This window comes from Acomys russatus, chromosome 29 (genome assembly GCF_903995435.1).
Source record: "Acomys russatus chromosome 29, mAcoRus1.1, whole genome shotgun sequence".
In the NCBI taxonomy this organism is placed as follows: domain Eukaryota; kingdom Metazoa; phylum Chordata; class Mammalia; order Rodentia; family Muridae; genus Acomys; species Acomys russatus.
This window is the reverse complement of record NC_067165.1, coordinates 5,311,818-5,325,506: the sequence shown is the minus strand read 5'-3', so window position 1 is coordinate 5,325,506 and position 13,689 is coordinate 5,311,818. Positions and strand designations below refer to the sequence as shown.

Genomic DNA, 13,689 nt, shown 5'->3' with positions numbered 1-13,689 from the left:
TGCATGCATTTACTTAATCAGGTGTTTATTTGGGCATGTACTTCCGTTCACAGTGTCCCCCTCGTCCTTTGCGTCCGTTACTAGACGCCCACTGAACACCCATGCTCAAGGCTCTCATTGAGAAGGGGCAGGCAGGGTGTTCCGGGAGTCTGTTGCATTTCCACGGTGGCCAACATAAATCAATTGAACTAAAGAGAAAAAACACTAGGGAGAAGCCCCAGTCTTCCTCCCATGCGCAATGCCCAGGGCTTAAGTTCCAGCACAGAGAGAGAGAGAGAGAGAGAGAGAGAGAGAGAGAGAGAGAGAGAGAGAGAGAGAGTTATAAAGAGGGTGCGTACACGCCTTTAATCCCAGCACTCGGGAGGCAGAGGCGGGTGGATCGCTGTGAGTTCGAGGCCAGCCTGGTCTACAAAGTGAGTCTAGGACAGCCAAGGCTACACAGGGAACCCTGTCTCGAAAACAAAACAAAACAAAAACAAAAAACAAAGAGTGTGCGTACAGGTGCACACTCCCATGTGTACCATGGAGGAGGGGCAGAGGAGGCTTCCTGGAGATGGTGGCGTTCCTGCGGCTGCTGCTCTGGGGGCAGACTGTTATATTCCTACTGTACAGTGCCATTGACCTATCTCGATGGTCCAGGAAAATCAACATCTTTAGGGAGTTCGTGAGGCAGGCAAATTCTTGGGTTTAACTTCTGCTCTACTGAGAGAAAAACCTTGGAGTATGGGGACTAGAAAGATGGCTCAGCCGTTAAGAGAACTGGCTGCTCTACCGGAGCTCCAGGGTTCAATTCCCAGGACCAACAAAGCTACTCAGACTCATCTGTAAATCCGGTGTCAGGGTATCTGGCATCCTCTTCAAAGAGCTTCCCACGTGATGCACAATAGCGCTACAACTGCTACACCAAAGCGGTACACAGACCTACATACTGGCAACACGTACATATAAAATTAAAAAGAGAAACAAAAAACCTGGGTGGGACCCAGTACCCTAGATGCCAAGGAGGCCTTTAGGTGGCTGTGATACAGGCTGAAGTTTGGGTCCTTTCAGGACCTAGAACGGACATCTGTAGATAGGGCTGTGGTCTGACTATTGGGGAAGGGCCCAGGATAAGGGTGATGTCCTTGTCCTTGGGACTCGGGTGAGCTGGAAGGTGGATGGATACCTGTGGTAACACCTCTGTAGTAACAGAACCGCTGAGTGCTCGCAGGGACCAGTTCAGTCAGGACGTAGAAAGATATAGTTCTCAGCCCTGGGCAGTGGCTCACGCATATAATCCCAGCAATCGGGGAGGCAGAGGCAGGAGGATCCAAGGCTACGCTGAGAAACCCTGTCTCAACAAACAAACAAACCCAAAACAAACCCACCCTCCTCCCCCCCAAAAAAAAGAAAGAAGGAAAGAAAGAAAGAAATGCTTTCTACTCAGCCTTGAAGGAAGTCCTTTCTGAGGTCTAAGTGATGTCCCTCCCACTGTGTGCCCTGTGGCAGGATCAGCTGAGTAGGGGCTCTGGGCTTATGGTAGGGACGGGTGACTCTAGACAGCTTCTGCACAGTATGTGTTTTCGAGCTTCACTTTCCGTCTCTGGTCTTTCCGTGTCTAAGATGGAGGTGCTGGATTGAGGCTGGTGAGCCTGAGCTATGGTGCTCCCCCTGTAAGAGGAACTTTTATTCTATTGATGTTCTGTTGTAGCTGTCATCTCCGAGGCTTACCTTACCACCTCCATCTGCTAACCTAGGGCTAGTTCTGGAAGCTTCTAGCCTCCATACAATATCAGCCTCTGAGACTTACTGCTGATTAAACTCACCCTTTCTGGTTCTTTCTTTCTGAGGTCTGGGCTGGCTGGTTCAACTCAGGTATTCTGCCTCAAAAGCAAAACAAAACAAAACAAAATGCCTCTCCAAGCTGACTGATTCAAACTGGCTTCTCTCAGCTTCTGACTGAATTGCTCTGCTTGGCCTCAAACTAGTAATCTGTTCTAATCTTCCGCCCCCTTCGCACTCTCTGGCTTGTTCTGTCTTCACCTGTGTCTAGCTTGTTCCCTCTTCAGCCTGTCTCTGTGGAACTCTCTCAGGTAAAACTACCTCTGTTCTTTTTCTCTCTGTGCTTCCCTCTCAAGTTGCCTCTCTTTCTACTCTGTTCTCAGAGAGTTGGCCATATCCTAGTCTGTCAAATCGTCCTCATTGCTTTCCAACATCAGTGCTTCCTTCTACAAACCAACTTATCTTCATTGTTTGGCATTAAAGGTGTGGTTCGAGCCGGATCACACACACCCAGAAGGTCTTTGGATGTGATCAGAGCAGCCGTGTTGCCAGATTAAAATTCTTCTACATCCTTTGGAGAGAGTGGAGCCCGGAGCTGGAGGCTGTGAACGTTACACTAGGCGGGGACTCTGTGAGATGAACCGTCCAGGGGGCACTCTCCCCATCTGTTCTGTCTTCCTTGCAAGGCTTTGTCACGTTGGGCACGTTCACCGGACGCAGAGGAACCTCAGTGCTTACACTCCAATGCCTGGTCTGTGAGGCCTTCTGCAACAGGTCCCTGCTTTCCTGTTGGGTGACGCTCCCCATAGCCCAGGACTGTATCTGTCCTGTGCTGCCAGGCCATCCATCTCAACTGTCCTCCCAGCCTGCCTAACCCCATTCAGGCTGGCTTTACTTAGTACCACCTTCTCCAGAAGCCACCTGGATTTTTCTAGTCCTCAGTGCCATGTGTGCCTTTCGTGTGCGTATGCGCGTGCATGCGCATGTGTGTGTGTGTGTGCGTGCGCGCGCGTGCATGCATGTGCACGTGCGCAGTTATTTTCCTCAATTGTTCATCTTTAAAAATGTTATTTATAGCTGGGCTGTGGTGGCACATGCCTTTATTCCCAGCACTTGGAAGGCAGAAGCAGGTGGATCGCTGTGAGTTCGAGGCCAGCCTGGACTACAGAGCAAGTTCCAGGACAGCTAGAGCTGTTACACAGAGAAACCCTGTCTTGAAAAACCAAAGAGATGAGGCTGGAGAGATGGCTCAGTGGTTGAGAGCACTGACTGCTCTTCCAAAGGACCCGGAGTTCAATTCCCAGGACCCACATGACAGCTCACAACTGTCTATAACTCCAAGATCTGACACCCTCATACAGACATACATGCAGGCAAAACACCAATGCACATAAAATAAAAATAAATTAATTTAAAAAAAGAAAGAAAAACCAAGATTGAGAGAGAGAGAGAGACTGGACCTGACTTGGGCTTTGAAGCCTTAAAGCCCACCCCCCAAGACACTTCCTCCAACAAGGCCACACCTCCTAATCCTTCTCAAATATGCCACTCCTTGATGCCCAAGCATTCAAATCTGAGCCTGTGGTGGCGGGGACATTCTTGGTCAGACCACCAAGCAGCAAGCGCCCTTTGCATACTGAGCCACGGCCTCACTTTATTTTTCAGACAGAGTCTCTCAGTGAACCTGGAGCTCACCCATTCCGTGAGATAAGCTGGTCAGCAAGACCCAGGGATCTTGTACCTCTCTACCTCCCTAGTGCTAGGATTCCAGGGGCCCACCGCTGCACCCGACTTTTTACACGGGTGCTAAGAGACAATAAACTCAGGTCTTCATGCTTGCAACAACAAGCATTTCACTAACTGAGCCCTCTACGCCCATTCAGAAAAGATTTGCTTTTACTATTTTTAATTAGGGGTGTGTGTGTGTATGGGTGTGTGTGTGTGTGTCTGCGTCAGGTATGTGTGTGCACATAAAGATGCCCGTGGAGCTCAGAGACATCGAATTTTCTACAGCTGGAGTTACAGATGGTTGTGAGCCACCTGACATGGGTACTGGTACCCAACTTGGCTCCTCTGGAAGAGTAGCAGGTACGCTTAACCACTAAGCCATTTTTCCAGCCCCTACCCTCTCTCTTTCTCTCTCTTTTTCCAATGACAGTGTCCAACGTTGTATTATAGCTGGCCTGAAACTAACTCAACATGTAGCCTAGGCTGACCTTGAACTCGTGGCCATCCTCCTGCCTCAGCTTCCCAAGTGTTGGGATTACAGGCATGAGTTAGCTCATCTTGCTGTCTTTAAGGTCTAACTTTATTTCCTCATCTGCAGTTACGGAAGTGCTGATGGATGACAAGAACTCACAAGGATGCATGTAAGAGTCCTTGATGCCTACAGCTAAGGCTTTGAGAGGGGAGAGGACTTGCCCAGAGTCACGGGCATAGGCGTGAACTTAGGGCCTTTGGCAGTGAGCATGTTTTAATTGTGTGGTGAATGAAGTGGAGGCAGGGGGCAGAAGAAACTTCTGCTCGTCTGTTTCCATCTGCTCCACACTGGCCATGGCGCCTAGCACGTATCCCTCTCCAGCCCCAATGATCATCCTTGAGGGGTGTGGACAGGATCAGTAGGAAGTCTGAATCATAGCAGGGGTCTGGCGGTCTAGGACTTGGACTCAGCTTTGGACCTGCTCCTTTTGCCTCCAAGCCTAGGTGTCAAGTCTTCCACTTCTAACCTCTATGCAGAAGTGACAGAGGACAGGGAAAATCCTGGAGGGTTTTTGCTCACTGATGACCATGGGCGCTGAGTCCTGTGTGGCATGCTGGGTGGACTTTGGCAGGTGCCTCATTTAGAAGAATTACCTGCTTATAAGGAAGTGGCTGTCAGGGGCCGGCATACTTACCCAGTTCAGCAGTTGCTGGATGCGGACAGCCTGGGTCCAGGAGCCGATGGGTAGCACTCCGGAAGGTGAGATCCTGGCAAGTGAGTCTGGTGTCTCTCTAGGAGGCCTTGGCAGCTCCCTGGCATCCTGCCACGCTCCAGCCTGCCCTCTTGTGGAAGGATGGAATCGCTCTCAGGAGAACTGGAGCTCTGGGATCCAGGAGGCAGTCTGTCAGCCCTCAGCCAAGGGCACTGGGTAATGAGCTGGAATAGGGGCTGGAGTTTGGCTGGGCTTAGAGGCAGCTGGTTTAGGAGGGCGGGGAGCTTGGGAGGAGGAGCCGGAGACGCAGGCTGCTTTTGGAGCTGCTGGCCGCCTGGGGCTCAGGTGACCAGAGGCCCTCTAGGAGCCTACAGACTCTGGACTCCGCACAGCCTGGCAACCCAGCAAACGGAGCAGCTATGATCCAGAACGTGGGAAGTCACTTGCGAAGGGTATGGACTGTGGGTTATGGTGGCCTGGGAGCCACGTGGGTCTTCCAGTGTGGGGTTCAGAGAGTAGATGCTTGTCTCCTAAGTCAAGATCTGCATCTTCAGTCTCGCTATCTGCTGCCTGTTTTGTAATCCTCTTCGGAATCGCAGAACCCACAGACTTCTTAAGTTGTAACTATTAGGTTCTCCCAAAGGGGGAGTCCCAGGGGCAGTAGTGGGCTCCCTTAGGCTGGCAGTTTGTGGGCTGTGTGGAATGGAATCCTCTGTAGTAAGTTCTGGAATTCTGTTGGTTGAGTGTGTGTGTGTGTGTGTGTGTGTGTGTGTGTGTGTCCTGTGCACAATCCTCCTGCTGCTGTGTGTGTCCTGTGCTCAGTCCTGTGGCCGTGTGTGTGTGTCTGTGTGTGTGTGTCTGTGTCCTGTGCACAATCCTGCTGCCGTCTGAGGTCCAGGCTCTGTGCCTCCTCACTTCCCCAGCTCAGGAAGGACTCCAAGGCTGTGGACCTGAAAGAATTCATGACGCGAGGATGTGAGTGTGTGAGTGTGCACCCGCAAGGCGAGAATAGGAGAGTAAGAACAAAACCATGTGAGGGAAAGGCCACGTGGAAAATGTCCTGTGGAGTGACCTTCAGGAGCATTTTTTTTCCTGGAACCTCCTAACTGGGACTTTGGGGCTAAGATAGGTGCTGAGGTCCCAGAAACACCCGAGTTCTCAGCGGCCCACTGGGGGCCTTTGGCCTGGTGCCTGGTGCTAGGAAGGGCTCAGGACAAACTGTACAGCCGGTGTGGTGCTGGGTCAGAGTAGCTGCCAACTGAGGACCTTTCAGAAAAGGGGCCCTGGGGCAAACCATATGCTTTACCTGTCTCTTCAGCAGCTGCCACTCAGTGCAGTGTCCTTGCCCAGCCCAGGGCACTTTGTCCTCTTAGGACCTCACCTAGTCTCTGCCACCTGCTCTCACAGAAAAGGCTGCTTTTGAACACTTGACTGTGGCACCTGCTCACGGCCTCAGACTTACCTAGCAGGTCGCACTCTGGCCTAGGTCTCTCTCCAAGTCCTATCATCCAACCCTCTGTGTGTTCACAGCAGCACCGTACTCTGCCTCAGTGGGCCGTCTTGGCGCTTTCCAGCCTCTGTGCATTCCGCGCCTTCCACCAGTGACCTCAGCCACCCTGCACCTCCTTTAGCCTGCCAGGTCCTTGGCAGTCTCCTTTTCAGCCCTCAGATTCAGCTGGGATGCTGCCTCCTCTGGGAAGCCTTCCTACACTTCTCATGACGCCATGCACTCTTTGGGAACCCTGCTCTTCCTGGGATCGGAGCTTGCCTTGTATCTTTTTCTTTCCTACCTCAGTGAGCTTTACCAGCTGTTCTTGGGGGTATCTAGGCCTGGTCAGAAGCCGGGGCATACCTAGAGGGTGAATGTGGGCTGGCAGTTTCTCAGTCATGCTCAGGGTAGAACCTGAGCCACTCAGCCTCTTGTTTCTGTCCCCTCAGCCCAGGGTAGAGCATCTTCGTGCCCTGCCTTTGTGAGGCTGCATGCTCAGCGTGTGCACGTGTTAACTTGTTGGGTTCAGTGAGGCAGGCCCACCTTCTCATCCCTGTGGTGGTTAATCTTTACCATCAGCTTGACTGGGTTCTGAATCTGTGGGTCTGTTTCCATAGAGGTTGAGATGGGAAGGGAAGACCCACCCTCAATGTGGATGACCCAGTCCTATGGGCTGGGGCACTGGACTGAATAAAAAGAGAAAAAGGAGAAAGGACCAGGGTCCCAGCATCATCTCTCTGTGGCTGCTGACTGTGGACACAGTGTAACCACCTGCCACCTTCATCTCCTTCCTTCAGGAGACTGTGTTTCCTCGAACCGTGAGCCCTTCCTTCCTTAAGGGGTCTGGTTATCACAGTACGAAAAGTAACCAATACTCTCTCCACCCTGTACTTCTCTTTCCACACCACACTTATCCCAGTTGAGAAATAACCCAGGCTCAGAGGGGTCAGCAGCCGGTCTAGGGTTACAGAGGTAGGAAGGGGCAAGAGCTGGGATTTGAGTTCAATGGTTCTGGTTCCAGAACTTTCTGGACATGAGGCTTAGCCAGGCAAAGGCTGACAAGCAGTATTCCAACTCTGAGTCCTGACTCAAACTCAGCTAGCATCCAGCCTCAGGCGATGGAGCTGGGTGTTGGGTGTGGAAATTGGGCCACAGGGACCTCACATTAGGTAAAAGTGACATTGATTGTCCCCTTTGAACTTGTATCTGGTTGGCACATTTTGAATCTCTGTGACTTCTTCTTAATTTCCTTTGCTCTTATGGAAAAAAGGAGAGTTTGGGGGCATTTTCTTTTCTTTTTCGTGCTAAGCTATTTTTAATTTTTATTTGAGACAGGGTCTCATGTAGTCCCAACTGGCCTTAGATTTGATGAAGATGTTGCCAAAGATGACCTTGAACTTTTATTTATTTATTTATTTTTTGGTTTTTCAAGACAGAGTTTCTCTGTGTAGCCTTGGCTGTCTTGGACTCACATTGTAGACCAGGCTGGTCTCGAACTCACAGCAATCCGCCTGCCTCTGCCTCCCAAGTGCTGGGATTAAAGGCATGTGTCACCATGCCAGGCCATGAAAATTTTTTTTTTTTTAAAGATAGATAACTTCAAAGCCTTTAATGTTTATGAAAATATATTTTTTTAATTGCAAGAGAAGGGTAACCTTGAACTTTTGATCCTTACTTCCAGCTTAGTCCAGGTTGGCTCCCAATGGGGCTCAGGAACTGTTTTGACTCCATACCTGGCCATGGGCTATTTCGCCCCATTCTCCTGAGACCACTCAGGTGGTGCTAACAGCAAGCTGGTGGAGACCAGAAACAGCAGCAGGCGTCTGTGGTCTGTTCATAGGCCTGCATGTTGCTGCAGACCTCCATAGGGCCCGCCACTCCTTTTGAATTCCAGGACAGCTGGGGTGGGGGTGGGGGAGGACTCCTCCACAGTTCATCCTTTCAGCCTCATTAGGGCTCTGGCCCAGGAAACGTTGAGGTTTGGGAACTAGCCTTTGAATTAGAATCTTGCTTCTCTTTCTCACTCTCCCTACTTTTTTTTTTTTTTTTCTTCTTCTGAGACAGGGTTTCTATGTGTAACAGCCTTGGCTGACTTGGACTTGGTTTGTAGACCAGGCTGGCCTCGAACTCATAGAGATTCATGTGCCTCTGCCTCCCAGGTGCTAGGCTTAAAGGCATGTGCCACCATGCCCAGCCTCTTTTTCCTGTTTTCCTTCTTCTTTTTGTTGTTGCTTTGTTTTGAGATTGCTCACTATGTAGCTCAGGATAGCTTCCTACTCCCGATCCTCCTGCCTCAGCTTCCCAAGTAGTGGGGTTACAATGTATGCCATCATGCCAGGCTTGGGTTAGAATATTGTTTCCAGGTCTGGGATGTTGGCTCAGTCAATAAAGACATGTGATGTGCAAGCGAGAGGAATTTTGAGTTCAAATCTCAAACACCTATTCAAAACGTATTGAAGGGTAAAGACAGATGGATCCTGCGAACTGGCTGAGATTTCAGCCTAGAGAAAATAGCCAGCTTCCAGTTCAATGAGAGACCCTGCCTCAAAGCAATAAGGCAGAGCGGACCTCATGCACGCTCGTGGGCATACGCAGCTGCGTTTTCACCACACACAAAACGCTCACATGCAAACATGCACACGTTCACCCTCTTGCTCACCGTGTGACTTTAGGCCAGGTGACTGTCCCTGAGCCCCGTGTCTGAGTGGTCCAAGGAGCCCTCCAGCCTTGAGTCTGAATGTTTGTGAGGTGTTGGCATTACCACTCTGATGGTGGTCCTCACTGCGTGGCAGGGGTGTGTGGCAGGCGAGGGGAGGCCTAGAGACAGAAATGGTAATGCCTGTCACACAGCAGGGGCCTAACATGGCTGAATGAGTGACCTCAGGGGCTTGATAACGGCTACATATGAATGCCAGACTCAGCCACAGGCAGACACCCACAGTGTTCTCAATCTGTCTAGATGATTTGTCTTTGTCCTTCAAAACCTAGCTCAGGCATCACTCCCCCTTTGACTCCCCATCCTACCTGGCCCCAGAGTTAACAATACCCCCTTAGAATAGTATGCCCAGTTCTCTTGCCCCCTACATGAATGTTTACTGAGAGATTAGCATGTATGTGCATATGGCAGGTGCTGGATGGAGTTTGCTGTGACTTGTGACAGCTAAGAGCTAATAGAGGAGACTATAAAGGCAGGCAACCCATGACGATGGAAACCTGTCACAAATGCTGCGAATAACAGTAATACTGAACAGATGCTACCTGTCTGCGCATGCATGAACTCAGTCCTTATCACTCTGAAATAGAGACTGCTCTTGTGCCCTATATTAAAAGCGAAATGGGGCTGGGTGGCGGCGGCGCACACCTTTAATCCCTTAACTTGGGATGCAGAGGCAGGCACATCTCTGAGTTCGAGGCCAGCCTGGTCTACAGTGTGAGTTCCAGGACAGATAGAGCTATACAGAGAAACCTTGTCTTGAAAAATGAGAAAACAGGGGCTGGAGAGATGGCCTAGGGGTTAAGAGTACTGTGTCCTCTTCCAGAGGTCCTGAGTTCAATTCCCAGCAACCACATGGTGGCTCACAACCATCTATAGTGAGATCTGGTGTGAATTCACACATGCGGGCAAAACATTGTATATAAAATAAAGAAACAAATTTAAAAAAAAAGAAAAAACAAGAAAACAAAACAAAACAAAAAAGATGACATGGAGACAGAGAGAGGTTAAGTCTCCTTTCAGAGGTCACAGGACTGTCAAGCGGCACTGAAGGGTTTGAACTCAGGCTATCTAGAGAGCAGGAACAGAGAGAATAAAGGTGGGGTCCTGAGTAACTGACATCTAAGCAGGGGTCTAGAGGCTGAGGTGTAGGCTTTGAACTTTTTCAAACTTAATTTATTTTGGGTTCTTTAATGCCCATACCTCCCTTCCAACCCACCTACCCTAGATAGGAGAGAAAAGAGGTTAATAGGAACAGGAGAAGCAGACCTTTTAGTCTCGGTTCCTTGGAGCAATTCCACTGGTGTAGTCAGCAGGATTCCAATAGACCAGTTAAACGGCAAACCAGCAATTCAGCGAAGGTGACTGCAACCGCAGCCGCTGGAACCCGCTAGAGCCATTCTCTCTAGGAGCGTCTTGAAGTGGAGTGATGAGCAGCCAAGACCAAAAGCCCCGCCTCTTGTTTTGGGCTCATATATATGTCTCCTCTCAGAGTCTGTACTAGGATATCCAGTGGACAAACATCACCTGTTCTCTCACAAGTCTGTTTTCAGTGGAAACGTACACCCTCACACAAGTCTGTTTCACATCCCGCACTTGGGTTCAAAACAAAAACATGTTTACATCCACTACACCGAGGGGATGGGTTTCATGGAGGCTCATGTAGGCAGAGGAGCTGTTTCTTTGCAGGCTTTAAGGCAGGGGAGTACCAGGCATCTGAGCTGCTGAAAGGAGCCTTAGTGATGTAGAGAGGCCTGAGCCTGGGAGCAGTGCCGGCTGGTTGGAGGCACTACAGTTGGCTTTGGAGTCTGGAGCATTGTGGGTATTGTCTGTGAGCTTTCTTCGGGTTCTCTGGTCTCCTGGCTTAGTTAACTTTTAATTAATTTAATCTTTGAAACAAGGTCTTATCATGTAGCCGTGGCTGGCCTGGAACTCACTCTGTAGACCAGGCTGGCCTTGAGCTCGCAGAGATCTGCCTGCCTCTGGCTCCCCAGTGTAGGGATTAAAGGTGTGTGCCACCATCCCTGGTGGTTCCTTCACTTAGGACCTGATCGCCTTCATCAAGCTACCTTCCTATCTCTCCTGCTCCTCACAACAGGGAGTTAGGTTAGGACCAGGCAGGAACCCGTAAGACACTAGAGCAGGTGCCTAGAGCTAGCCTGGGGTGCCTTCTTCAGCTTCTGTTTGTCTATGGAGGAATCTGTAACCCTAATGAGTGGCCTTGTTGTCGTCCCTGGGAAAGTCTCCTCTGCTCATCCTTGTACAGACTGTGTGGACTGGGGGACGAGGGCTGTCTGAGCTGACTCCACAACACACATGCCAGGGTGTAGGGCTACAGGACTCTCACTCACCTATGCCTAGTGTGATAGTGCAGCCATGTTGTCTTCCTAGAGCCTTGGGAGAGATGCCCACTACTTTGCTCCAGAGTGGAAGGGTCCAGAGACCAGCCTCAGAGGCACTAACCCACTGCCTGTGTAGGCCACACCCCCTCTGTGAGCCACACCCTCTATGAGCCACACCCCCTCTATGAGCCACACCCCCTCTGCAGGCCTCTGTTAGAGCCGGTGTTAGACACTGGGGAGGCACAGAACTTGCGTTTTGGACGCTGGTGAGCCGCAGAACTTGCGCAGAACCGTGGTGAATAATCACTCCTGTTTCTCGTCTGCCCGTGGGTTTCCTCTGTGGTTTTCGGTCAGGTGAGACGGTAAAAGGATGGTTTCTGCTGAGGCCCTGCTAAATGTCAGGCGTACTGCTCTGTGAGGCTGCCGGTGTACAGCTGGCTGCACAGATGAGAAAGTCAAGGCCCTGGCTTTACATCACTTTGAACTAGTTAGGGAATCAAACAGTCTTGTCCAGAGGCTGGAGAGATGGTTCAGTGGTTAAGAGCACTCGATGCTCTTCTAAAGGACCAGGCCCTATTCACAGCACTCACATGGTGGCTAAAAACCATCTGCAACTCCAGTTCCAGAGGACCCAATGCCTTTCCTCTGGCTCCATGGGCACCAGACACAGCCTACAGGGCCCAGATGTACATGCAGGCAAAGCACTTGTGCAAATAAAGTAAAAACAAATAAATTAAAAATAAAAATCTGGCCTGACCCCAGCTCCAGCCGGGCAGGGTCCTGGGTGCTATTGCTTCTCACCTTGTCCTAGGCTGCCCTGGCCGAGCCAACAGCCTGACATCTTTGCCTTAGGCCTGCTCTGTCCTGTGGCTCCGGGACAGATGGCGCAGTCAGCAGACCCCTGGCCACACCTGTGGGTGTCCCTGCTGTTCCAGGAGTAGTGCCCCCTGCAGGTAGAAGACGAGATTAAAATCATGGCGATGATAAAAAAATGACCATAGTACATTGGGGAGGGACATAGGAATGAGTCAAATCAGACCTGTCCTTCAGTGCCCCTAGGCTGATGGGACAACTGAGGCGGCCATATACTGATAAAGACAGCGCATTGTAGCTAGACTGTGGCAGAGGAAGGCTGAGTGGCCCTCATGACTTAAGAGGGGGTCGAGGCAGGCCTCTTGGAGAAGGTGACAGTTAGCTCAGCCTGTCAGCTTCTCTAGGGGAAGAAGCAGAAGTCATCAGAAGTGCCTGTATGGACCTTGAGTGACCCCTCGAAGACTGGCTTTCTGGTCCCCTTGGCCATGTGACAGAGGTATCTTCCCTGGAGCCTTTTCTGTAGCCTTACCTGCCCTCAGGGACTGATAATCAATGAATCAGTGTTAGTTGAGGTAGCCCAGTGGGCGGCGCCGTCTCTGGGAGTGAGAAAAGCAAGATCTCAGCTTCATATCTGTGCCTTAGGCGAGTCCTGTGGACACCTTGGCTGTAGCTTCTTTCCGGTGCCAGAGGGAACTCTGTCCCTGGCAGGATGTGCCAGGAAGCACATGAGGTGGAGCCTGCAGAACCGTGGCCGAATGCTGTCAGGGTTGCCACATGGGAGGTCGCTTGCGTGCCGGCCTGCGCTCAGTCCCCTACCTCTCCTCCTCCACTATTGAGACACCTTGGCCTTGAATTATGTGGCTGAGGCTGTCCTTGAACTCCTGATCTTTGTGCTTGAACTCCTCCACCTCCCAAGAACTGGGTTACAGGAGGGTGTCACTACTATGCTTCTTGGGGTATTTCTTTTCCTTTTTCATTTATTATTATTACTACTACTATTCTCAGGGTATTTCTTACCTCCTCAAGTGTGCATTCACTTCACAGTTTAGAAAGTGCTGCATGAACTTTACCTTGGCTCTTCAGGGCCCAGGGAACCAGGGTCAAGCCAGGGGCCTAGCCTAGACCTTTGTCCCCCGTGCTCACTGGGACCTGTCGGCCTATTCTTACGCCTCTCCACGCCTTGTCCTTGTTTTATCTGTGGTTTGAGAACAGGCTGTGACCCACCCTGGGGTGCGGCCAGGCCTAGGCCAGAGGACTGACAGAGGAACTGCCCATCAGCCTCCATAGGCAGTCCTGTTTTCCCAAAGCCCCCATGGGTTCTTCCTTTAGATCTTTTATGAGGCCTAAAGAGACCAGGTCAGCATCTTGTTCTTCCCCGAATAGAGCCCTCTGGGTGGAGCGTGTGTGAGTGTGTACGTCTGTGTGTCTGTGCGTGTGTGAGTATGTGTATGTGTGTGTGTGTGTGTGTGTGTGTGTGTGTGTTGTATGTTTACGTATGTGTGTGTATGTGTATCTATGTGTTATGGTGTGTGTGTCTGAGTGTGTGTATGTGGTGTATGTGTGTGTATGTATGTGTGAGTGTGAGCATTTGAGTGTGTGTGTGCGCGCACACATGTAGATGAGAAATTCTTGACTGATTCTTTGTGTGTGTGTGCATGT

At 50.8% G+C, this 13,689-nt stretch overlaps 1 protein-coding gene across 1 annotated transcript in view; it reads left to right on the top strand.

Annotated features, from left to right (window-relative positions):
• The first annotated feature begins 4,959 nt into the window (after positions 1-4,959).
• Acot11 (acyl-CoA thioesterase 11) overlaps positions 4,960-13,689 on the top strand; it is a 48,718-nt gene continuing 39,988 nt past the window's right edge. The window contains exon 1 of the mRNA XM_051171156.1: positions 4,960-5,125. Coding sequence (XP_051027113.1) covers positions 5,093-5,125 — 33 coding nt within the window. The 5' untranslated portion in view covers positions 4,960-5,092. The remainder of the gene's footprint in view (positions 5,126-13,689) is intronic.